This window comes from Giraffa tippelskirchi, chromosome 5 (assembly GCF_054371585.1).
Source record: "Giraffa tippelskirchi isolate mGirTip1 chromosome 5, T2T-mGirTip1v1.2.pri, whole genome shotgun sequence".
NCBI lineage: Eukaryota > Metazoa > Chordata > Mammalia > Artiodactyla > Giraffidae > Giraffa > Giraffa tippelskirchi.
In genome coordinates, this window is record NC_137279.1 from 101,427,250 (window position 1) to 101,453,469 (window position 26,220).

At 45.9% G+C, this 26,220-nt stretch overlaps 2 protein-coding genes and 2 long non-coding RNA genes across 4 annotated transcripts in view; 3 read left to right on the forward strand and 1 right to left on the reverse strand.

The window, feature by feature from the left end:
• Positions 1–13,628, forward strand: part of LOC145504784 (uncharacterized) — a 21,826-nt gene extending 8,198 nt beyond the window's left edge. Inside the window, exons 3-7 of the long non-coding RNA XR_014052482.1 lie at positions 1,924–1,994; positions 5,925–6,027; positions 6,549–6,757; positions 7,133–7,307; positions 13,125–13,628. This is a non-coding gene — a long non-coding RNA (uncharacterized LOC145504784). The remainder of the gene's footprint in view (positions 1–1,923; positions 1,995–5,924; positions 6,028–6,548; positions 6,758–7,132; positions 7,308–13,124) is intronic.
• The window catches only part of LOC145504747 (NBPF family member NBPF20-like), a 532,650-nt gene that overhangs the window by 349,408 nt on the left and 157,022 nt on the right, over positions 1–26,220 (forward strand). The window contains exon 102 of the mRNA XM_081486053.1: positions 25,673–25,724. Coding sequence (XP_081342179.1) covers positions 25,673–25,724 — 52 coding nt within the window. The remainder of the gene's footprint in view (positions 1–25,672; positions 25,725–26,220) is intronic.
• Positions 12,907–20,215, reverse strand: LOC145504795 (uncharacterized). The gene is made up of 2 exons (XR_014052492.1): positions 19,897–20,215; positions 12,907–14,069 (listed from the first exon to the last, which is right to left on the reverse strand). It is a non-coding gene; the product is annotated as an uncharacterized LOC145504795 (long non-coding RNA).
• On the forward strand, positions 14,732–19,722 carry LOC145504766 (putative NBPF family member NBPF5). Its single transcript, XM_081486085.1, has 4 exons — positions 14,732–15,143; positions 17,113–17,215; positions 18,271–18,485; positions 19,527–19,722. Exons 1-4 carry the CDS (start codon positions 14,966–14,968, stop codon positions 19,580–19,582), a joined length of 552 nt encoding a protein of 183 aa, XP_081342211.1. The 5' UTR covers positions 14,732–14,965; the 3' UTR covers positions 19,583–19,722.

Below are 26,220 nucleotides of genomic sequence, written 5' to 3' on the forward strand. Positions count from 1 at the left end.
TGAAGGAAATTTTGCTGGCACCTCCAGACAAAATTGTAAGGTCAAGTCATTCAAAATGACCGTTCTCTTGCTATCTATTCATTCTCCTTCACCAGCCATTCCTTCACCCACATGACTATCCAATCCCCTTAATTATCAGTTCAATTCAGTCCAGTTGCTCAGGTATGCGTGACTCTTTGTGACCTCATTGACTATAGCACGCCAGGCCTCCCTGCCATCACCAACTCCTGGAGTTTACTCAAACTCATGTCCATTGAGATGGTGATGCCATCCAACCATCTCATCCTCCAAAATCCCCTGCTCCTCCCACCTTCAATCTTTCAAACATCAGGATTTTTTCAAATGAGCTAGTTCTTCAAATCAGGCGGCCAAAGTATTGAAGTTTCGGCTTCAGCATCACTCCTTCCAATGAATATTCAGGACTGACGTACGTTAGGATGGACTGGTTGGAACTCCTTGCAGTCCAAGGGACACTCAAGAGTCCTCTCCAAAAGCACAGTTCAAAACCATAAATTCCTTACCACTCATCTCTCTTTATAGTCCAAGTCTCACATGCATACATGACTACTGGAAAAACCATAGCTTTGACTAGATGGACCTTTGTGGGCAAAGTAATGTCTCTGTTTTATACTATGCGGCCTAGGTTGGTCATAACTTTTCTTCCAAGGAGCAAGTGTCTTTTAATTTCATGGCTGCAGTCACCATCTGCAGTGATTTGGAGCCCTAAAACTAAAGTCTGTCACTCTTTCCATGGTTTTCCCATCTATTTGCCATGAAGCGATGGGACCAGATGCCATGACCTTAGTTTTCTGAAGAGTGAGTTTTAAGCCACCTTTTCCACTCTCCTCTTTCACTTTCATCAAAAGGCTCTTTAGTTCTTCTTTGCTTTCTGCCATAAGGGTGGTGTCATCTGCATATCTGAGGTTATTGACATTTCTCCTGGCAATCTTAATTCCAGCTTGTGATTCATCCAGCCCAGCATTTCTCATGATGTACTCTGCAAATAAGTTAAATAAGCAGGGTGACAATATACAGGCTTGCCATACTGCTTTCCCGATTTGTAGCCCCTTAATTATACGGCTTAGTCAGTAACCAACTATGCGGTTGCCCCGACCCCAGCCTCTGGTTTCCCTGGTGACTGGTGAGCCAATCAGACATCGATGGTCCCTATACGTTGTAGTCTCCCCTCAATTCCGCCCTCGGCCCCAGCAGTGAAGATCGCTGCCTTGTTCTGCCAGCTGTTTGCTGAATACTGGGGCATGTCACTCTAGGACCCTTTGTTTAGGAATTATAAGATTCTCTATCCACTGAATGGTTGTTGTCTCTGTCACTGTCTATGGGCTGTGTTTCTTTGGTGTTGCACCTGGGCAATTACAGGCTTGCAGGCCTGCATAGTAGGCCTCACTCTACAAGTAGGAAGGAGGTGAGTGAGGAGATATGGAGCCAGCATTTCAGCATGGGAGGGACACAGGGAGCTTCAGCAAGTTCTGGAGAAACCTGAGAAGGTATGTCGGCCTCATGTTCTCCCTTTCCTGGGTGGAAACTAGCTGTGACTTGTGGTCAGGTAGGACAAGCACTGAATGGTGTCCAACTTGATAGCTAATGACTGAATATCTGCAAGTGGGTTGCACAGAAGTGGTGGATTTCCTAAAGCTTCTCCTCCCTGAAGCCTAGGAGTCTGAGGGTCCTTGGTTGGGGATTGTCAGGCAATAGCCCTTTCTAGAGTGAGAAAAGCTATGGGAGTTCTGGTTGGTGGGCTGAGTAGCTCTGTTCTCTCCACCTTCTCTCTTGGCTTCTCTAGTTGGTGATTGGTGTGGCCAGGGAGGAAAGGGATCTAGGAGTGCCCTCCTACCCCTGGAAATATGACTGGGCTGAGGCTGAAGCCTCTGGTTTTCTTCCCTAAGGACTCCGTTCTCATTGCAGAGCTGAGTTGTGGATTTCAGGCCTGGACTGTAGACGTTAGAGGCGAAGCCTGACCCGGGATGTGCAAGCAGGTAAGTGACCCATTTGGGCAACAGAGGCTCTCTGTTGGCTCATTCTCTGTCTCCAAAGACACTGTCCCAAACCAGCAGAAAACCCTGAGGACTCACCTCCTGGCCATAAAGCTTGGTAAGCCAAATACCTGGCTTTCCTGTGGCTCCTCCGCCTGGGTTCTTTGCATATGTTTCTCGTGCCCTGGGTGAGCTGTTCAGGAGGCTTTATTCCTAAATCGCAGCAGCTGCTGCTGCGGTGTTGGGAAGATAAGGGCATGTGAACGTTCTGGCCTCCAAATGTTAGCAGCCTGGGAGAGAGTGTGGGCAGGAAGGCCACCTCGGTGAGTGGTTGGGGGTGGCCCTGCAGACCTGGCTCCACCACGTGCCAATCACAGGACCAGGACACAGAAGTCAGTTCAGTTCAGTCGCTCAGTCGTGTCCGACTCTCTGCGACCCCATGAATTGCAGCACGCCAGGCCTCTCTGTCCATCACCAGCTCCCGGAGTCTACCCAAACCCATGTCCATCGAGTCGGTGATGCCATCCAACCATCTCATCCTCTGTCGTCCTCTTCTCCTCCTGCCCCCAATCCTACCCAGCATTAGGGTCTTCTCCAATGAGTCAACTCTTCGCATGAGGTGGCCAAAGTATTGGAGTTCCAGCTTCAACATCAGTCCTTCCAATGAACACCCAGGACTGATCTCCTTTAGGATGGATTGATTGGATCTCCTTGCAGTCCAAGGGACTCTCAAGAGTCTTCTCCAACACCACAGTTCAAAAGCATCAATTCTGCGGCGCTCAGCTTTCTTCACCGTCCAACTCTCACATCCATACTTGACCACTGGAAAAACCATAGCCTTGACGAGAGGGACCTTTGTTGGCAAAGTAATGTCTCTGCTTTTAAATACGCTATCTAGGTTGGCCACAACCTTCCTTCCAAGGAGTAAGCGTCTTTTAATTTCATGGCTGCGATCACCATCAGCAGTGATTTTGGAGCCCCCCAAAATAAAGTCTGACACTGTTTCCACTGTTTCCCCATCTATTTCCCATGAAGTGATGGGACCAGATGCCATGATCTTAGCTTTCTGAACGTTGAGCTTGAAGCCAACGTTTTCATTCTCCTCTTTCACTTTCATCAAGAGGCTCTTTGGTTCTTCTTCGCTTTCTTCCATAAGGGTGGTGTCATCTGCATATCTGAGGTTATTGATATTCCTCCCAGCAATCTTGATTCCAGCTTGTGTTTCTTCCAGCCCAGCGTTTCTCATGACGTACTCTGCACAGAAGTTAAATAAGCAGGGTGACAATATGCAGCCTTGACGTACTCCATTTCCTATTTGGAACCAGTCTGTGGTGCCATGTTCATTTCTAACTGTTGCTTCCTGACCTGCATACAGGTTTCTCAAGAGACAGATCAGATGGTCTGGTATTCCCATCTCTTTCAGAGTTTTCCACAGTTTCTTGTGATCCACACAGTCAAAGGCTTTGGCATAGTCAAGAAAGCAGAAATAGATGTTCTTCTGGAACTCTCTTGCTTTTTCGATGATCCAGCGGATGTTGGCAATTTGATGTCTGGTTCCTCTGCCTTTTCTAAAACCAGCTTGAACATCTGGAAGTTCACGGTTCATGTATTGCTGAAGCCTGGCTTGGAGAATTTTGAGCATTACTTTACTAGCATGTGAGATGAGTGCAATTGTGCGGTAGTTTGAGCATTCTTTGGCACTGCCTTTCTTTGGGATTGGAACGAAAACTGACCTTTTCCAGTCCTGTGGCCACTGCTGAGTTTTCCAAATTTGCTGGCATATCCAGTGCAGCACTTTCACAGCATCATCTTTCAGGATTTGAAACAGCTCAACTGGAATTCCATCACCTCCACTAGCTTTGTTCGTAGTGATGCTTTGTAAGGCCCACTTGACTTCACATTCCAGGATGTCTGGCTCTAGGTGAGTGATCACACCATCGTGATTATCTGGGTCGTGAAGATCTTTTTTGTACAGTTCTTCTGTGTATTCTTGCCACCTCTTCTTAAGATCTTCTGCTTCTCTTAGGTCCATACCATTTCTGTCCTTTATCGAGCCCATCTTTGCATGAAATGTTCCTTTGGTATCTCTAATTTTCTCGAAGAGATCTCTAGCCTTTCCCAATCTGTTGTTTTCCTCTATTTCTTTGCACTGGTTGCTGAGGAAGGCTTTCTTCTCTCTCCTTGCTATTCTTTGGAACTCTGAATTCAGATGGGAATATCTTTCCTTTTCTCCTTTGCTTTTCGCTTCTCTTCTCTTCCCAGCTATCTGTAAGGCCTCCTCAGACAGCCCTTTTGCTTTTTTGCATGTCTTTTCCATGGGGATGGTCTTGATCCCTGTCTCCTGTACAATGTCACGAACCTCTGTCCATAGTTCATCAGGCATTCTGTCTATCAGATCTAGTCCCTTAAATCTATTTGTCGCTTCTAGTGTATACTCATAAGGGATTTGATCTAGGTCATACCTGAATGGACTAGTGGTTTTCCCTACTTGCTTCAATTTAAGTCTGAAGCGAGGCGGCTGCGTCGGACGGCTCTGCGCAGAAGCGAGGCGCTGCGTCGGACGGCTCGGCGCGGAAGCGAGGCGCTGCGTCGGACGGCTGGGCGCGGAAGCGGGGCGGCTGCGACGGACGGCTGGGCGCGGAAGCGGGGAGGCAGCGACGGACGGCTCGGCGCGGAAGCGTGGCCGAGAGGAGCTAGGCCGGGCCGAGGGCCGGGAGCCGGGGCGGCGGCCGACGGGGGCGGGGCCGGGGGCCGGGGGCTGCGGCCGACAGGGGCTAGGCCGGGCCGGGCCGGGGGCCGGGGGCGGCGGCCGACGAGGGCTAGGCCGCGCCGGGGCCTGGGGGCGGCGGCCGACAGGCGCTAGGCCGGGCCGGGGGCCGGGGGCGGCGGCCGACAGGGGCTAGGCCGGGCCGGGGGCCGGGGGCGGCGCCCGACTGGGGCTAGGCCGGGCCGGGGGCCGGGGGCGGCGGTCGACTGGGGCTAGGCCGGGCCGGGGGCTGCGGCGAGAGGAGTTAACCCAGGCCCAAGGGGCAGGGGCTGCGAGGGCACAGGAGGGCCGAGAGGAGTTACTCCACATTCCAGGTCAGGAGGGGCCGTTGTGAGTAGATACCCCTTGTCCAAGGCTGCTGATTACAGAGTTGCAAAAAAAACACCCCTAAGAAAAGAAAAAAAGATGCAGAAAAGAGCAGTGGGGAGAGGGTGCTAATGACTGGCCACATCAACTGCCTGATTTTGCCTTGCATGCGTGCTAAGTCGCTTCAGTCGTATCCGACTGTTTGCGACCTGATGGACTCTAGCCTGGCAGCCGCCTCTGTCCATGGGATTCTCCAGGTAAGAATACTGGAGTGGGTTGCTGTTTCCTCCTCGAGGGATCTTCCTGACCCAGGAACTGAACCCGAGTCTCCTGCTGCTCCTGCATTGCAGGTGGATTCTATACCACTGAGCCATCAGGGAAGTCCTACATACATATTTTTAACAATGACTGTGATGTTTTTAATAGTCATAGCTTCCTCAGTCCAGATGTGAGAGTCAAGATGGAACACAGTGTATAAATATGGACTATTGAACAGATAAACATTTTTTTCTGAGAAATGTCCTTCAACTATCATTGTTTTAAGAGTGGAAATGTGTATGTTTAACAAATGTCCCCTGCATTTCAACCATGGGTTCCTGGTGTTTTTAGATACAAAAGCTTGTGGCCAGGGTTTGCCCGGTGGGTGTATAGCAGCAACGGGTGTGGGAATTTAGGGATAATCTCCACCTATTTAGGCCTCGGTTTCCTCATCAGTAAGATAAGGTTATTCAAATTTTCCAAATTGCATTCCTGCTAAGTTTTTTTTCTGAGTGCATGAGAGACTGAGCTTCATGTGAAATGTGTGTTGGAACATGCAGCCAAGACCTGAACTTGGTCCCTTCTCTGTGTGTCCCCTGCAGGAGCCTCAACTGAGCCACACACTGAAAACACAGAACTCAGAGAGGAGGTGGAAGAAAGGAAGTCAACGGTTTGGGAGGATGAGAAAACCCAAAGAAAAACAAGGTAATGGTGGAGGAGCTGGTTGCCAAGGGAGGTGAGGATAAGGACAGGTTGAGCTCAGAAAATTCAAGAGGAAGTGAGGAATGCACAGTATCATCCAAGTCCTCACGGAGCAGCCTGAGCTGAGCAGGAAGGACCGGGAGAGTAACAGTCCACAGTGAACTTATGCACCTGCTGAGGAGATCCACACAATGGCTCAGTGTTAGTTTATACTGCTGCGAGCACCATGGTAGGGGGACAATGGGATCTTGAGGCTTTGCCCTCGATCCCCAGCCTCAGCCTTGGAAGTGGCCACACAGCAGATGTCCTCCAAGTAAGTGTGCAGTAATGTGGATAAATGATGTTTGGAGAAGAATTAGAGATATGTATTCATACCAGGGGCCAGATTAATGGGACCCTCGTTTCTGAAGTAGAGATAGTAACAATATTCTTCTGCATTTACACTTTGGAGGCTTTACACATAACATCTCTTAACTACATATTGCTTAATTTGCCTTATGCTATGTTACCAACTTGGAGTTCAGATATCAGTAATATATCCATGAGGAATTTAAACAGCGAGAGGACGAATACAAGTGCATCGTGGCAATTACACGTGGTGGCTCTCCTCAGGTGGGATATCATGGCCACCAGAGGATGGGAGGATATGCCAAGGACATCTCTTCCTAATGGCAGTGTGAACCTGCTAGGGGAATCCCTGAGGACAGCCATGTCTTCATCAGAGTCAGCTCAGGTGAGTGTCAGGCAGTGTCAGGCAGTGTCAGGCAGGCTCCTCTCTAAGGAAGGGGATTGCTGCTTCCTGGGAGAAAGAGCATCCCTGACCAGACGGTTGTCTAGGAGCGTAGTTGAGCTAAGTGGAGTCTTGTAACCATGTTTCTGCAATTAGTGAACGGATGTTGCCGAGAGCCTCCTCAGTGCTTGACTCAATGCCAGGAGTCATGCACGCAGAGATGAATGAAATATTATCCCCAATTTCATGGAGTTCTCCATCTAGTAAAAACAAAATCATGAGAGGTATAGTGGTGGTAGGTTCATTGGAGGAGATGGTCAGTGCTGGCTACCATGACATCAAGGGTGATCTGTCCCCCCCCCTTTTTTTTCCCAACAGATATATGTCTCTTCTGGCCCCCAAATCCTGCTTCTCACCCAGATGTGAGCCTCTCAGGGTACAGCTTGCACTTGGGCTCCATGTTGGCTCAAAGCAGTCAACTCTGCCACCGTCTCCAGAGAAAACTGCTTATATCAGTAGCTACTGTTTCTTGGCCAGCTGAAGAGAGAAGGAGGCAAGTTTGATTTGTCTTATAGGTTGATGGCTGTCATAATGATTCGTGATTAATGGTTTCCTCTCGTATGAGTTACATACTTTCCTGACATCACGATTCTTCATGTCAAAAATAATTTATATATTTATCTTATTCTCACAATTGTAGAACTTGGTGTTCTAGCTGTAAATTTGGAGCAAATAACTAAAGTATAAAAGGGGGAAAGCAAATTCCTAGTTTACATTGAGATAATAGGATGCCCTTTTCATACTTTCCACGGGGTTCTCCTTTGAACCATGGTGCTGGAAGAGCCTCTTGAGAGTCAAGGAGATCAAAGCCGTCAATCCTAAAGGAAATCAACCCTGAATATTCATTGGGAGGAGTGATGCTGAAGCTCCAATAATTTGGCCACCTGATTCAAAGAGCTGAATCATTGGAAAAGACCTTGATGCTGGGGAAGATTGAGGGTAGAAGGAGAAGAGGGTAACAAAGGATGAGATGGTTGGAAAGCACCACCAACTCTATGGACACGAGTTCAAGCAAACTCCAGAAGATAGTGAAGGACAGGGAAGCCTGGCACACTGCACTCTATGGGGTACAAAGAGTCTGACACAATTTAGTGACTGAATAACAACAGTTAAGACACTATAGCACTCGTGTAAGTAGACAAAACACAAATATATGAATGTGAAAGTATAGAGAAGAGCTGCTACCTGGGTGTGGCTCTAGCACTTACAGCAAGGGGGTCTTGGCCCATTCGAGACCCTCTCTGTGCCTCAGTTTCTTCATGTGCAAAGCAGCAGAGAGTTATGTTTTTGGCACCAGTCAATTTTGAACACTGGAAGTACCATAAATGAAATAATCATCCCCTAGAATCATGAGGGAGGTCAGTGAAATCAGTGGGTAAAACTAAGTGCACACCTGAGTACCTTTAACAAATAGATTCCAGATCCCAGCTCAACTCACTGAAGCACAGTTGCTACAGGTGAGGACTGTGCACTTGTTTGGGTACTAACTCTCCCAGGTGATTCTTCCAGTGATCAGCTTGGGGACAGAACACACTGAAGTGTATACCTTTTACCCCAAACACAGAAGTAGGACAGAGCAGAAGAGCGAGGGTGTTTCCAATCCAGTGACTAAAGCAGAGAACTCTTGGAAGACTCTAGAATTGAAGGACTAGGCCCACCTGACCCCATTTTACTCTTGTCCCGTTTACAGCAGAGACACAAGTCCTTGGGGACACATGCCTGTGGCACATGAGTATCCACCTTGAGGAAAGTGAGAGGCCTAGTTTTATTTTATTTTAAGTAAATTTATTTATTTTAGTTGGGGGCTAATTACTTTACAATATTGTAGTGTTTTTTGCCATACATTGACATGAATCAGCCATGGGTTTACATGTGTTCCCCATCCTGAAGCCCCCTCCCACCTCCCTCCCCATCCCATCCCTCTGGGTCATCGCATTGCCCCAGCCCTGAGCGTTTGTCTCATGCATCGAACCTGGAATGGTGTTCTGTGTCACATATGATAATATACGTGTTTCAGTGCTATTCTCTCAGAACGTCCCACCCTCACCTTCTCCCTCCGAGTCCATAAGACTGTTCTATGCATCTGTGTCTCTTATTCTGTCTTGCATACAGGGTTATCGTTACCATCTTTCAAATTCCATATATATGCATTAGTATACTGTATTGGTGTTTTTCTTTCTGGCTTACTTCACTCTGTATACTGGGCTCCAGTTCCATCCATCTCAATAGAACTGATTCAAATGTATTCTTTTTAATGGCTGAGTAATATTCCATTGTGTATATGTACCACAGCTTCCTTATCCATTCGTCTGCTGATGGACATCTAGGTTGCTTCCATGTCCTGGCTATTGTAAACAGTGCTGCGATGAACACTGGGGTACACGCGACTCGTTCCATTCTGGTTTCCTCGGTGTGTATGCCCAGCAGTGGGATTGCTGGGTCATATGGCAGTTCTATTCCCAGTTTTTTAAGGAATCTCCACACTGTTCTCCATAGTGGCTGTACTAGTTTGCATTCCCACCAACTGTGTAAGAGGGTTCCCTTTTCTCCACACCCTCTCCAGCATTGATTGCTTGTAGACTTTTGGATAGCCATTCTGACTGGTGTGAAATGGTACCTCATTGTGGTTTTGATTTGCATTTCTCTGAAAATGAGTGATGTTGAGCATCTTTTCATGTGTTTGTTAGCCATCTGTATGTCTTCTTTGGAGAAATGTCTGTTGGGTTCTTTGGCCCATTTTTTGATTGGGTCGTATATTTTTCTGGAACTGAGCTGCAGGAGTTGCTTGTATATTTTTGAGATTCATTGTTTGTCTGTTGCTTCGTTTGCTGTTATTTTCTCCCATTCTGAAGGCTGTCTTTTCACCCTTTTTATAGTTTCCCTGGTGGTGCAAAAGCTTTTAATTTTCATTAGGTCCCATTTGTTTATTTTTGCTTTTATTTCCAATATTCTGGGAGGTGGGTCGTGGAGGATCCTGCTGTGATTTACGTCGGAGAGTGTTTTGCCTATGTTTTCCTCTAGGAGTTTTATAGTTTCTGGTCTTACGTTTAGATCTGTAATCCGTTTTGAGTTTATTTTTGTGTATGGTGTTAGAAAGTGTTCTAGTTTCATTCTTTTACAAGTGGTTGACCAGTTTTCCCAGCACCACTTGTTAAAGAGATTATCTTTTCTCCATTGTATATTCTTGCCTCCTTTGTCGACGATAAGGTGTCCATAGGTGCATGGATGTATCTCTGGGCTTTCTATTTTGTTCCACTGATCTATATTTCTATCTTTGTGCCAGTACCATACTGTCTTGATGACTGTGGCTTTGTAGTAGAGCCTGAAGTCAGGCATGTTGATTCCTCCAGTTCCATTCTTCTTTCTCAAGATTGCTTTGGCTATTCGAGGTTTCTTATATTTCCATACCAATTGTGAAATGATTTGTTCTAGTTCTGTGGAAAATACCGTTGGTAGCTTGATAAGGATTGCATTGAATCTATAGATTGCTTTGGGTCGTATACTCATTGTCACTCTATTAATTCTTCCAATCCGTGAACATGGTATATTTCTCCATCTGTTTGTGTCCTCTTTGATTTCTTTCATCAGTGTTTTATAGTGTTCTATATATAAGTCTTTTGTTTCTTTAGGTAGATATATTCCTAAGTATTTTATTCTTTTTGTTGCCATGGTGAATGGTATTGTTTCCTTCATTTCTCTTTCTGTTTTCTCATTATCGGTGTATAGGAATGCAAGGGATTTCTGTGTGTTAATTTTATATCCTGCAACTTTACTATATTCATTGATTGCTGCTGCTGCTGCTGCTGCTGCTAAGTCGCTTCAGTCGTGGCCGACTCTGTGCGACCCCATAGACGGAAGCCCACCAGGCTCCCCCGTCCCTGGGATTCTCCAGGCAAGAACACTGGAGTGGGTTGCCATTTCCTTCTCCGATGCATGAAAGTGAAAAGGGAAAGTGAAGTCGCTCAGTCGTGTCCGACTCTCAGCGACCCCATGGACTGCAGCCTACCAGGCTCCTCTGTCCGTGGGATTCTCCAGGCAAGAGTACTGGAGTGGGGTGCCATTGCCTTCTCCGATTCATTGATTAGCTCTAGTAATTTTCTGGTAGAATCTTTCGGGTTTTCTATGTATAGAGGATCATGTCATCTGCAAACAGTGAGAGTTTTACTTCTTCTTTTCCTATCTGGATTCCTTTTATTTCTTTTTCAGCTCTGATTGCTGTGGCCAAAACTTCCAAAACTATGTTGAATAGTAGTGGTGAAAGTGGGTACCCTTGCCTTGTTCCTGACTTGAGGGGAAATGCTTTCAATTTTTCACCATTGAGGATAATGTTTGCTGTGGGTTTGTCATATATAGCTTTTATTATGTTGAGGTGTGTTCCTTGTATTCCTGCTTTCTGGAGGGTTTTTATCATAAATGGATGTTGGATTTTGTCAAAGGCGTTTTCTGCATCTATTGAGATAATCGTATGATTTTTATCTTTCAATTTGTTAATGTGGTGTATTGCATTGATTGATTTGCGGGTATTAAAGAAACCTTGCATTCCTGGGATAAAGCCCACTTGGTCATGATGTATGATCTTTTTAATATGATGTTGGATTCTGTTTGCTAGAATTTTATTAAGGATTTTTGCCTCTATGTTCATCGGTGATATTGGCCTGCAGTTTTCCTTTTTTGTGGCATCTTTGTCTGGTTTTGGAATTAGGGTGATGGTGGGGCCTAATTTTAAATTCAGTCTGGTTTTGAGTGAAAGCTAAATTCACCCTTGTTTGCTCATTGATGGGACCAATCTACTCCAGGCTGCCACTTTCTAAAAAATAAATCCTATTGCTATAAATGCAAACTTCAACGAAGATGTTTGTTAGAAGAAATTGATAAATACTCTAGACACCTAACAAGAAACCAGAAAGTTAGCAAGAGCATTCACTTTCAGGAGAGTTCGGGCCAATAGAGCAGTCACTGAGAGAAAAGATTCTTGAGTTGAAGGGAAGTGATCCCTTTGTGTCCTGGGATATGCTGCTAACTCAGTGGGGTGGGAAAGCAGCTGCCCACTCTTAACAGACGGGATTCTCAGGTGGGGCTAGTGGTAAAGAACCTGCCTGCTAATGTAGGACAGGCAAGAGACACGGTTTTGATCCCTGGGTCAGGAAGATTCCCTGGAGGAAGAAATGGCAACCCACTCCAGTATTCTTGCCTGGGAAATTCCAGGAACAGAGGAGGCTGGAGGGCTACAGTCCATAGGATCACAAAGAGTCAGACACGACTGAAACAACTTAGCACAGCACACATTCTAACAGACAGGCTGCTCTTGCCTCCAGATGGTGTCTGGTGTCCTGAAACACATAAGCACTCAGGGAGCCTTTAGAAGGGCCCAGCCATCACTTCTGCTATTGCTCAGTGCATAGAAATGGTTTTGTTGAAAAAAGGTAGGACTCTAGGAATAAAGTCAGGTCACAGAGAAAAAGAGGAGTATGCAATGGGACAATGGCAGGATAAAAACAATAGGTTTCTCCTACCTACAAAATGCAAAGCAATAGCTTACTTGCCTTGATAAAGCGTTGTTGTTTTTTTTTTTTAATTTTAACTTTGGTCCAATAATTTTTTTGAATGTACCTCTTCTACAGGGATGTTACCTTGAATGATTACGATGAAAGAAAGTATCATAATATGTGTGAAATGCCTGGCACAGTATTAGTCAGTGAACTGTACCTGTTATATACTTCTGTTAGCATGGCAAAATTCATCCCTGACCTCAAGGCAGTTACGTTTTGTGAGATTTTTTGGTTTCATCATATTTAAAATGAAGGAATTTGACACATTTCTATTTCCCCCACAGAATGTCAGGCCCCACAGCAACCAGAAAATAGATTTCCTTAAAGCCTTTGCTGAATCTCACACACCAAGTATCATTAAGCACTGTAGTTTGAGGATTGTGTGGGGGTGTGGGGAAGATACGCTTTCATAAGTAGCTGTTCCTGTTTTGTATCTTTTATCTTAACATGAACAGATGCTCAGTGGCTTGTTGTCACACCCATTTGACCCTCCACCCAGGTAGGACCAAGAGCTAAACTGAAGAGATGGATGCTACAGGGGTTCCCCAAGTCTCAGACTCACAAGACCCGGGTAGGAAGAGATGCTGAGGAAGTGAGGAGTTGGTTCAGGCCATCACTACCTGAGGGCCTGCCTGTCTCTCTTTCCTCAAGCTCAGCGTCTATGTCACTGAACACAATGCTTATGTTCACTGGGGATCATCATGATCCCTGACCTATGACCTTGAACTTAAGCATGCTCTGTTTTCGGAATACAACCACAGGTCAATGGCACGAGGAAAACTCAAAGGGATGGATCAAACAGTGTGCCACAAACACTGCTCTGGAAACCTGGCCTGTTCAATATGTGGCTGAACTGAATGGACACAGAACGAGAGCACAAGGCTGTCAAATCTTTCCTGAACAGAGAGGCAGCCCGTGTATTCAGTGGCTCAGTGGGAAAGAATCAGCCTGCAATGCAAGAGACACAGGAGATGCGGGTTTGATCCCTGGATCAGGAAGATCCTCTGGAAGAGGGCATGGCAGCCCATTCTGGTATTCTTGCCTGGAGAATCCCCATAGACAGAGGAGCCTGACGGGCTACAGTCCTGGGATCGCAAAGAGTCAGACAAGAATGACGTGACTGAGCACAAGCACACCATGTTTTCAAGGAGATACACATAAACTCTTTTAGTCATTTTGACAGCTTGGAAAGAGCGCTTGTGAGGCTACAATGAAATACATTGGTGAAAGTATGAAATGTAGTGTTTAGTAACATTTTAAAGAAAGAATCAAATAGAACAACCCAGACCCAGAGGAAGAATTTAGAAGGTAGGGATGTCAACCTTAAGTTTATTCTGAAACCAACATGCTGCCCAGTAAAGAGAAGAAATTGACATAACAACAGGATGCAGCAAAAGCATACTGAGTTGGGAGAGAAAATATTTTTAAAAATTATTTCTTCACTTAGTATTGTAGTCTGATTTGTATCCTACAGTTTTTAGGACACAGACTAAACTGGAAAAGACGCAGAGAAGAAGTTCATGACAGTCTACAGGTTTGACGTCCTTCACCTGGGGACAAGCCTTAAGATCTGTTTAAAGAGACGATGAGGTGATATGGTTTTTCCAGTAGTCATGTGTGCATGTGACAGTTGGACTATAAAGAAAGCGAGTGCCAAAGAATTGATGGTTTTGAACTGTGGTGTTGGAGAAGACTCTTGAGAGTCCCTTGGACTTCAAGGAGATCCAACCAGTCCATCCTAAAGGAAATCAGTCCTGAATATTCACTGGAAGGACTGATGCTGAAGCTGAAACTCCAATACTTTGGCCACCTGCTGGAAAGAACTGACTCATTTGAAAAGACCCTGATGCTGGGAAAGATTGAAGGCGGGAGGAGGAGGGGACGACAGAGCATGAGATGGTTGGATGTCATCGCCGACCCAGTGGACGTGAGTTTGAGTGAACTCCAGGAGTTGGTGATGGACAGGGAGGACTGGTGTGCTACAGTCCATGGGGTTGCAAAGAGTCAGACATGACTGAGCGACTGAAATGAACTGAACTGAGGTGACTTTATGACAGCCCAACAGATATGAAGACCTGCTGGCAAAGTATTTCTCCCATGAATATTTTTGTGCACAGAAGAATGAACAGTGGGAACTCAGCTTAGACAGTTTTTGGATAAGATAGGTCAGTGGTATCGGTACGTGTGTAGACAACCTAAGAGTGGCTGCTGAGGGCTTGGGTGCTGTCAGTGGTGGTGTTACAAACGGTCATGGCCTAGGCACCTGGAAGGCAGGGGCCGCCAAGATTCCGTGAACCCCTCCCCCTACCAGTTCTGTTATGGCAACTCCGGATGGTTACCTAGCACGCTGGGTACCCCCCCCCCCTTCACTCCTGTCTGGGTCTCAGCCCCGCACAGGACCTTTGGCTCTGAGCTCTGGCATCTTCATCTTCTTTTTGCGGTTGAGAACCCTCTAGTTGTTCTCAACAGTAAGTTAGGAATTCCAGTTTTTGTCATCCCTCAGTGCTGATTAAGCCTATGTGATCTTATTTGTCTTTAACCCCCCCATATATTGGGTGTCTCCTTCCCACCTTGGCTTCTACCCGTTCTACCACATGTCACCATGGCAGTATGTGTTCCCCCTTTATCTGATGTGAGGGCAGAACGTACCCTCACGGAAGTCAACCAGGAGCTTCGGTTGCAGCTGGCAAAGTGCAAGCAGGACTTCAGAGACCTCACAGAGAAATTCCTCGTATCCGAAGCTACTGCTTACTCCCTGGCCAACCAGCTGCAGAAATACAGTAAGTCCTCGGGGTCATGGTCACCAAAGCAATGAATGATCACGGCCTTCCCTCTAAGAAAGTATAAGTCTCCAGGATTGGTCTCCTTTTCCCTTTGTCATTTTGAATTCCATTCTGACCACAATCCAGGAAAGGTAGGAGTGGCTCTTTTGCCTTCAGTTCCCTGAGGCTGGGAAGACTGAGGCACAAGGAGTGGAGGCACTTTTCCAAGTTTGCAGTGATGTCTAGGGTGAGATTGGAGTGAAAATACCAGACAGTGATTCCTGGTGCAGGCACAGGAGTGCCTGTGTGTCTCAGAAGCAAACTAAGCTGTGTTGACTGGAATCTTTTCTGTTCCGTATCTGACCCTGCATGCCTCTTGGCTAAACCCCTGCAACTAATGATCTCCATCCGTTCAAGGTTCCCTGATGCTCCACTGGCAACGCCCTGGGCTAGGTACACTGGGGTAAGGTGTGGTTAGACATTGTGAGAAGAGGGGGGATATGATTTAAAGGAGATTAAGGATGAGTCGGCTTCTCATTGAAACCATGGTCTGTGTGATGCCGTCAAGACAGAGACTCCCTGGTGAGAAGGAAGCCATGCTTTCTGAGTGTACAAGTTCTCCTTCTGAGTCCAAGAAAGCCATGTGACCCTCTGGCAAGAATGAAGGTGTTTCTGGTGAAATCAGACAATCTGCACTTTCCCCTCTCTCCCCACTTGAGCTGGTGCAACTTTGGTGATGCAGGTTGACCAGGAGTCCGGGGGACCCTGAGTGTGTGCTATAAGCTGTGTGACCAACATGAGGATGATGGTAAGTGGGGGGAGATCACCAGCCACAGTAAAAACCCAGGCAGAGTGTGAGGAGGCCCTCTGCACCCACAGTCAGCCTGGCAATGGGAATCATTTTTGCCTGTTCAGTAAGAGGGGCCTGGAGTAAGGAAAAGAAGTCATGTCCAGGGTACATGCACAACAAGGGGATGAGAGGAATCTTGACAACTTGTGTCTGTGTCACTTTACTACAATCATTTTCAATGAAGCAATGAGGGAGTTAATGAAAAATGATTGACACAGAGACAAGAAAGAAGGAAAGCCTACTATTTAAGAAAGTGAAATGATGAGCTTTGGGCAAAGGACAAACTCAGTATTATTTATACCGCTCCTTATGATAGTCACAAAATTCTAAGAAAGAAATTGTGAGGCTGGTGAAGAAGAGATGTCTCACCAGGACCCTGGTGTGGAGGTCACCACAGCACAGTGTGAAAGACATGGACTCTGGGCCAGGTTTCCTGGGCTCACATCCCTGTTGGGAACCTTTCTGTGTCTCTGGTTCCTCCTCTGTGTGTGTGGTGTTGTAATAGTAACTAGGGTTTTCGTTGTAGTGCATACTGAGTAAATCTGACAAAGCCCTGACAATAGTGCCTACTCAGTGTAAATACACGTAGTTCATAGTTCTACTGTTCCTAATAACACAGACTTTCTCAGTGTTTGGGCATATCTCTTTCACGTCCTTATGATTTCATGTATTCTATTTCACACAAGTATGTCCAGGTGAGTTTTACACCTTGAGACGCGTGTTCATTATTGAAATCCCAGCAGAAGGGAACCATCAGTCCTATAGTCCTAGGAGCCTTCCCAACCACACAGGGATCGCCAGCCCAGGCCCCTGCTCAGTGTCTCACCTCAGAGGCTGCAGGTCTTGGTTCAGTGGCCCAGGATTCAGGGTCATTCTCAGGGGATGTGAATTCTGACTTTGTCAAATGGCAGTTCATCTTGTCTAGTTACTTTCTGTGTCTTGGAGCTTCTCTTTCTTCAGCTCTAAAATGGGGAGTCACCTCGGTTCAGATGCTAAGGAATCAGATGTGGCAATCTCTCCATAGAGACTGGAAAAAGAGTTACCTCCACCACTAAGGTGGTCTGTCCTCCTCCCTTGAAGACAGTGACCACAGCAGCAAGGCCAGCTTTCCCTGAGGCTGTGTCTCTCTTTCCTCAGAGTGTGGAGCATATAACGACATTGTTGAATCCGTGCTGGGGGAGAAGCTGCCATTTGAGGTGCCGAGGCCGGCAGAGAAGCCAACACTTGATGAAAGGCTGAGGTAAGGAGGGCAGGAATGTTCATGGCAGGCACAGGGCACAGTCTTATCAAATAGGTGGAGAATACCAGTTGGTGAATTATGGACTCCAGTTGTTATTCAGGAAGGAATTTACTTTGCTTTTCAATCAACTATTGCCTTGAATCTCATCATGAAATTCACTACATTCAAGTGAACCAGTGGCACTTGGCTCATTCACAATGTTGTGCCATCGGTACCCTATTTGCCTTTAAACCACACCCCCCTCCTGCCTGACTCCATCCTGGAATGCTTTCTTCACCCTGTCATGCTTCTGTTCTTTCCAACTCACCCCGGATATACTTGTCCACACTCTATATCTGGCTGTGTGTCATTCACTGGACAGTACTTTGTGTTGCCAGATTAAAAATACAGAAACTACTTTGTGTATTTTTTAATGCAAATGGGCATGGCCGAGTGAGGAACTGGAGAGACATCGTCATGATGCAGATTTAGGAAGACATTGATGCATGCATGTGCACTCAGTAGTGACTCTTTATGACCCATGGACTGTAGCCCACCAGGCTCCTCTGTCCATGAAGTTTCCAGGCAAGAATATTGGAGTGGATTGCCATTTCCTTCTCCAGGGAATGTTCCTGACTTAGGGACCAAAGCTGCACCTCTTGTGTTTCCTGAATTGTCAGTCAGGTTCTTTAGCAGCTGAGCCACCAGGGAAGACAGTAGGATATCTTTACAGAAGGACAAGATGAATGGAATGTCACGGAATCTTACAGGAGTACTTTCTGATAGAGAAGAAACCTTTGTTTACCTTCTTTCTCTTTGACATAGGCCAGTCATCAGATATGGAGTAGGAAATGGCAACCCACTCCAGTATTCTTGCCAGGATAATGCAATGGGCAGAGGAGACTGGTACACTATAGGGGTCGCAAGAGTCGGACACGACTGAGTGCCTGAGCCAGTCATCAGATATGTGCCAGAATTCGGTTTAAAGGTCTCCTTGGGGTTGTTCTCACAGAAATCCCTAAGTGTCTTTCATCTAACTTTTTGCCTTTTACAACTGTGTCTTCTGTTCCACCTAGGACTTGTGAGATCCTAATTCGAAGTCAGGCACGAGAGCTGACCCAGTTACGGCAGACACTACAGGATGGGAAAGATGACTCCGTCCTGCTCAGGCAGCACCTCAAGGACCTCCTCACCCACAATGACCTGGACAAGCACCAGGGGCAGGGCTTCCGAGAGAGCCTGTCTGAGGGATACCGCCTGGCAGAGCGCCTTGCCTGCAAGCTCAGCCCAGGTGAGGGGGCCACAGACCCTGAGAGCACTGATCCTTTCCTAGGTCCCCAGTTGGTGAGATGAACAGCTCCAGTACGAATGTTGATCAGCTTTCCTGGTTCGTGTCCTCTTTGGGGCTTTGTAGGAGCAGGATTGTCTAAGTAAGAGGACAATGGAGAAATGCACAGGGTGGAGGTCATTATATCCCACTTGTCGGCTTCCTCCCTGATGGACCATGGCCACTGAGGCAGGAGGAAACATCCAGCCAGCATTAAAGCACAAAAAGATGGAGGTGACAGGAGACAGCTTGTTAGAGTGAATAGAGCCCTAGAGGAAGCTTGGAAGTTCCCAGGTTCCAGGCTGAGTGCTGTGTTTATCAATATGTGAGAACGATTGCTTTTCCTTATGTTAGTAACTCTTCTCATCTGTAAACTGGGTGAAATAATCTATTGCTAGTAGCTATAGTGATGAAATTTGGGAATATTTACAAATACACTGCAGAAAAAAGAAAGCCCTTCACTTTGTGGTGTTGGATAAGGTACGTGATGGAGTTGGTCTTGGTGTTGGGCAGATGGAGCACTTTCCATAGAGAGGCTTTCCCAGATAATACACAAAAGCCACCTTGAAGAGCCAGGATGTTGCCAGATGGAGGGCTGTGGGACATGGTTGTTCTCCTTAGAGAAAGGAGGGCATCTTGTGAGACCTGAGAAGGTCTATAGACGCCGTGTCTTTGGCAGAATTTGTGTCAGGATGGATGATACATTTGTAGAAGTGGAGATGGAAGGTGGACAATGTGAGGTGATATCAGGAAGAAAAGACCATTTAAATGATTGCCCAATTTCAAGCAGAAGGTGTCCTGAGGATGATCTACCAGTTTAGAAACACACTGCCTGTTGGATCAGAAGTCCATGCTTGGGCAGTTGTTTAAAGACAATGCATTAAAACTTCCATACAGTACTAATTCGTACATAGATATTTATGACTCTGTGACCATATGAGTCCCTGTGTTTGTGATGGGGGAAGTGACTAGAAGCTGACTGGATATTTCTGATTTTGTTTGCAGAAATTTGTGAAGACGAAGAGGCTGAACAAGCACAAGAAACACTAACCCCCAGGTAACAATTAACTATCAGTCCAGTTCAGCCACTCAGTCATGTCCGACTCTTTGTGATCTCATGGACTGAGCACACCAGGCCTCCCTGTCCATCACCAACTCCTCGAGTTTACTCAAATTCATGTCCACTGAGTTGGTGATACCATCCAACCCTCTCACCCTCTGTCATCCCCTTCTCTTTCTGCCTTCAATCTTTCCCAGCATCAAGGTCTATTCAAATGAGTCAGATCTTTGCATCATGTGGCCAAAATATTGGCGTTTCAGCTTCAAAATCAGTCCTCCCAATGAATATTCAGGACTGATTTCCTTTGGGATGGACTGGTTGGATCTCCTTGCCGGCCAAGGGACTCTCAAGCGTCTTCTGCACCACCACCGTTCAACAGCATCAATTCTTCGGCACTCAGCTCTCTTTATAATCCAACTCTCACATCCATACATGACTACTGGAAAAACCATAGCCTCGAGTAGATGGACCTTTGTTGGCAAAGTCATGTCTCTGCTTTTTAATATGCTATCTAGGTTGGTCATAACTTTTCTTCCAAGGAGTAAGCGCCTTTTAATTTCATGGCTGCAGTCACCATCTGCACTGATTTTAGAGCCCCAAATCTAAGTCTGCCCCTGGTGCCACTGTCTCCCCATCTATTTGCCATGAAGTGATGGGACCATACGCCTTCGCCTTAGCTTTCTGAATGTTGAGTTTTAGCCAACTTACTCACTCTCCTCTTTCACTTTCATCAAGAGGCACTTCAGTTCTTCTTCACTTTCTGCCATAAGGGTGGTGTCTTCTGCATATCTGAGGTTATTGATATTTCTCCTGGCAATCTTCATTCCAGCTTGTGCTTCAACCAGCCCAGCATTTCTCATGACGTACTCTGCATATAAGTTAAATAAGCAGGGTGACAATATACAGCCTTGATGTACTCCTTTTCCTGTTTGGAACCAGTCCGTTGTTCCATGTCCAGTTCTAACTGTTGCTTCCTGACCTGCATACAGATTTCTGAAGAGGCCTGTCAGGTGGTCTGGTATTCCCATCTCTTTCAAAATTTTCCACAGTTTGTGGTGAGGCACACAGTCAAAGACTTTGGCATAGTTAATAAAGCATAGGTAGATATTTTCCTGGCACTCTCTGCTTTTTCGATGATCCAACAAACTTTGGCAATTTGGTTTCTGGTTCCTCTGCCTTTTCTAAAACCAGCTTGAACATCTAGAAGTTCACGGTTCATGTATTCTTGCAGCCTGACTACGAGAATTTTGAGCATTACTTTACTAGCGTGTGAGATGAGTGCGATTGTGCAGTAGTTTGAGCATTCTTTGGCATTGCCTTTCTTTGGGATTGGAATCAGACCTGACCTTTTCCGGTCCTGTGGCCACTGCTGAGTTTTCCAAATTTGCTGGCCTATTGAGTGCAGCACTTTGACAGCATTATCTTTTAGAATTTGAAATAGCTCACCTGGAATTCCATCACCTCCACCAGCTTTGTTTGTAGTGATGCTTCCTGAGGCCCACTTGACGTCACATTCCAGGATGTCTGGCTCTAGGTGAGTGATCACACCATCTTGGTTATCTGGATCATGAAAATTTTTTTGTATAATTCTTCCGTGTATTATTGCCACCTCTTCTTAATATCTTCTGCTCTGTGAGGTCAATACAATTTCTGCCCTTTATTGAGCCCATCTTTGCATGAAAGATTCCCTTGCTACCTCTCATTTTCTTGAAGAGATCTCTGGCCTTTGCCATTCTATTGTTTTCCTCTCTTTCTTTGCACTGTTCATTGAGAAAAGTGTTCTTATCACCCCTTGCTATTCTCGGGAACTCTGCATTCAAATGGGAATATCTTTCCTGTTCTCTTTTGCTTTTTGATTCTCTTCTTTTCACAGCTATTTGTAATGCCTCCTCAGACAGCCATTTGGGTTTTTTACATTTCTTTTTCTTGGGGATGGTCTTGATCCCTGTCTCCTGTACAATGTCACAAACCTCTGTCCATAGTTCATCAGGCACTCTATCAGATCTAGTCCCTTAAACCTCTTTCTCACCTCCACTGTATAATCATAAGGGAGTTGATTTAGGTCATAGCTGAATGGTCTAATGGTTTTCCCTACTTGCTTCAATTTAAGTCTGAATTTGGCAATAAGGAGTTCATGATCTGAGCCACAGTCAGCTCCCGATCTTCTTTTTGCTGACTCGATAGAACTTCTCCACCTTTGGCTACAAAGAATATCAGTTCAGTTCAGTTCAGTTGCTCAGTAGTGTCCGACTCTTTGGGACCCCATGAACCGCAGCACGCCAGGCTTCCCTGTCCATCACCAACTCCCAGAGTCTGATTTTGGTGTTGCCCATCTGGTGATGTCCATGTGTAGAGTGTTCTCTTGCGTTGTTGGAAGAGGGTGTTGCTATAACCAGTGTGTTCCCTTGGCAAAACTCGATTAGCCTTTGCCCTGCTTCATTCTGTACTCCAAGGCTAAATTTGCCTGTTAACTGCACGTGTTTCTTGACTTCCTACTTTTGCATTCCCGTCCCCTGTAATGGAAAGAACATCTTTTATGGGTATTAGTTCTAGAAGGTCTTGTAGGTCTTCATAGAACCTTTCAATTTCAGCTTCTTCAGCATTACTGGTCGGGGCATAGACTTGGATAACAGTGATATTTAATGATTTGCCTCGGATAGGAACAGAGATCATTCTGTCGTTTTTGAGATTGCATCCAAGTACTAGCTTTTGGACTCTTTTGTTAACTATGATGGCTACTCCACTTCTTCTAAGGGATTCGTGCCCACAGTAGTACATATAATAGTCATCTGAGTTAAATTCACCCATTCTAGTCCATTTTAGGACGCTGATTCCTAAAATGTTGGCATTCACTCTTGGCATCTCCTGTTTGACCACTTCCAATTTGCCTTGAAACACGGACCTAACATTCCAGGTTCCTATGCAATATTCTTCTTACAGCATCAGACCTTGCTTCCCATCACCAGTCACATCCACAACTGGGTGTTGTTTTTGCATTGACTCCATCTCTTCATTCTTTCGGAACTTATTTCTCCACTGATCTCCAGGAGCATATAGGGCACCTACCCACCTGGGGAATTCATCTTCCAGTGTCCTATCTTTTTGCCTTTTCATAGTGTTCATGGGGTTCTCAAGGCAAAAATACTGAAGTGGTTTACCATTCCCTTCTCCAGTGGAGCACATTTTGTCAGAACTCTCCACCCTGACCCTACACGGCATGGCTCATAGTTTCATTGAGTTAGACAAGACTGTAGTCCATGTGGTTAGATTGGTTAGTTTTCTGTGATTGTGGTTTTCAGTCTTTCTATCAGGAGCTGGTAACGTGTAGGGAAAATGTGGACAGGGTCACAAAAGAACAATAAGTACCTCAAGAGAGTCACATGCCAGATGTAAGTATAAGCACAACTGCAGCTGGGATTCATTTACTTCGCTCCACCCACATGGAAATGTCCCTGTAACTTGGTTGTCTGCTGTCTCTGTGCTACGTGTATGTATGACCCAAGGTGAATGCAGCACCCTTAGGATTTCCTTTCCACACAGAGAGTATCTGTTCTCTTCTAAAGGAAGGCCAAGTGAGATAAATATCTATTTCTACACAGGTGTTTTAGAGCCTTGCAAGGAAGGTAACTAGCAACAGAATTAGTAGAGAAGCAATTAGAAAAATGAAACCGCAGGACAACTGTGCAAAACAAAATTGGTTTTCCTTGACAATAGTAAGTGAAAGCGGCCTTGCAGGCCTTTGTGTTCCTAAAGAGAAGGTAGAACATCTCCGAGAGTCTATCAGGCTTTAATATCTGTATTCGGTTCACTGTGCATGCTCAGTTGCTCAGTTGTCTCTGAATGTTTGTGACCCCACGGCCTGGAGCATGCCAGGCTCCTCTGTCCATTGCTTTTTCCCATGGAGAAGACTGGAGTGGGTTGCCATTTCCTTCTCCAAGGGATATTCCTGGCCCAGGGTTCGAAGCCGCATCTCTGCATTGGCAGGCCTCTTTACCACTGAGCCACCGGGGAAGCCCTTATTCACTTGACTGCTGCTGCTGCTGCTAAGTCGCTTCAGTCGTGCCCGACTCTGTGCGACCCCATAGACGGCAGGCCACCAGGCTCCGCCGTTCCTGGGATTCTCCAGGCAAGAACACTGGAGTGGGTTGCCATTTCCTTCTCCAGTGCATGAAAGGGAAAAGTGAAAGTGAAGTCGCTCAGTCGTGTCCGACTCTTAGCGACCCCATAGACTGTAGCCAACCAGGCCCCTCCGTCCATGAGATTTTCCAGGCAAGGGTACTGGAGTGGGGTGCCATTGCCTTCTCCGATTCACTTGACTACTTCACCTTATATTCAACATGGATTAGGACCCGGGGGAAGCACTTGGTGCGAAGTTCGTTTGTGCTTCCTGTTCCTGAAAGTCCCATCCTGGGATGGTTGAATCTCCTTCCTCATCAGAGGTTTGTGGCCGGAATGTAGGGTACCTGCTTGTCTCCCTCTGCCATCCCCAGACTGACACACTCCACTTCATATGAGAGAGGACAGCTCCTTCTGTCTGTAAGGGGCCTGCTCTTTTACTCTCTGTGACCACTCCCCATGCCTCCTGTCAAAAGCAGCCAGAATGGCTTGGGGTCAGATCTTCTCCATTTAATTTTCTCTCATTCCTTTCCCATCTGGCACAGCATGGAGCTGCAGGAGGCTGAAAAGAAGGAAGTGCCTGAAGAATCCAAGGATGAATGTGCCTTGATGCCTTCAATTTTCCAAGGAAGTTCTGACAGCCCCCAGCCTCGCAGTGATGATACATTGAAATTTAATGAACTGGAAGTAGACCTTGGTCCAGATGGAGCCGCTGGTTGCTCTCATGCTAAAGAAGATGAAATTCCAAGCAATATCTCAGGTAGCCCCCATATTATTTCTCCTCACAAGCCGAGTAGACCAAGGAAGGTCATCTCTAAGGACAGGTTGTATAGACACATCTTAGCTGAAACCAGGGAAACGGGACTATTATGGAACACAGACATCAGGTGGGTCAGGGAGCTCGCATTCATTTTTTGGCTCCGGGCTTGTCTCTGTCACCCTGACCCCAGTATCAGGCATTTGACACAAAGCGCTTGTGACAACTCTCAACCACCTCAGCTGGAAATCCACAGGAGGTGTCTGTCAGAACTCGTTTGGAGCCAGTGTGTTGTTCCCCGCAATGAGTTAAATTTTTGTCAATGTTCGTGGCCTCTCCAGAAGTGATGACAGACTTGCCTCTTTATAAGGAGAGGTGATTTCCATCATGTGTTTTACTGCGCTCAGCCCCAGTCTCCCTTTTCTCGATGTTGGCAGGTCTTAGCTAAGATGGTATCTGACACCAAGACAGACACAACTGTCCCATTGCCTTGCTTGGATGTTTCCATGAAGTAAGGCTGGGCTCTGGCAGTTCCTCCAGCTTCAAATGGTCATGGTTTCTGTGTAGCACCAAAGATTCTTTTTGATTTGAAGGTTAATAGATTTCACTGGGCTTCCCTGGTGGCTCAGATGGTAAAGAATCTGCCCGCAATGCAGGAGACCCAGGTTCAATCCCTGTATCATGAAGATCCTCTGGACAAGAGAATGGCACCCACTCTAGTATTCTTGGGTGGAGAATTCAATGGACAGAGAGGAGCCTGGTGGGCTATAGTCCATGCGGTCACAAAGAGACCGCCACCATTGAGCGGCTAACGCTTTCACAATTCACCCATCACTCTAGTCTCAAGCATAAATTCCTCTGAACCATCAACAACCACATAGTCTGATGGGACCAAGCAGCACTATAGAAATAATTCTAGAAAATAACTCAGCTCATTTTCTAGCATCTCTGTGGAAAATACATTTTTAAGAGCTTCTACAGACTCAGAACAAAGGCTGTTGGGAGAGATACCAGATCAAGCAGCAAATTTCCTCGATGGGTCTGGAAGCAGTCCAGTCTAATTCTCATACGACTTAAGTGTCCTAGAATATCTTTGCTAAAGAATTATGTTCTTGCAATTAGAATATTAAGGTCCCTGTTGTATATGTGTTTCCTGAGTAGATATGTGTGAGATCTGATTTGCTTCTCATGACCTGCTGTCTCTGAATTTCCTACTAGACAATGAAAACGATCACAAGCAAGTGAGTGGACAAGAGCTCTCATTTCCCAGGTAATTTGAAAATCTGTGGGCTGTGAATGTCAGTGGTGACAGCAGGAGACCTCAGATCCAGAGAAAAATAGAAAGTACTCTATGTAACTCTCTCATCTATTCATGCAGCAGCAAGTGTCTCTTTAGTAGTGTTGTCTATTTATGTTTCACAAGTTTGTGCGTTTCAGTTTTTCAATCCTTCAAGTTTAGTAATGTACAGTGAGTTGTCCCAGGTGAAATAACTAAACCTGGGAGTTCCTGTATTCATGTGTTTTCTCCTGAGTGGTTAAAGTAGGGTGAGAGCCTATGGGTCTTACACTGGTTTGGCATCAGCATGTTGGTAAATATTTGATTTCAAGGGAGGAAAATCGAACGATATTCATATTACAACAAAATATTGAAAAAAATAGTTCTTGAAGGCAGAATATCTAGTCTATACCTCCTTTTTCTCCAACTCTGAAAAACTGATCTTGAAGCTATATTTGTGCCAAGAAATATTTTAAAATTGAATGGAATA

Bases quoted from the DNA above. Each gene is read 5' to 3' on its own strand.
- LOC145504766 (XM_081486085.1), top strand. From the start codon at position 14,966: ATGGCAGTATGTGTTCCCCCTTTATCTGATGTGAGGGCAGAACGTACC. The intron at 15,144-17,112 runs GTAAGTCCTCGG...CTCTTTCCTCAG, and splicing joins CAACCAGCTGCAGAAATACA to AGTGTGGAGCATATAACGAC. The intron at 18,486-19,526 runs GTGAGGGGGCCA...TTTTGTTTGCAG, and splicing joins TGCCTGCAAGCTCAGCCCAG to AAATTTGTGAAGACGAAGAG.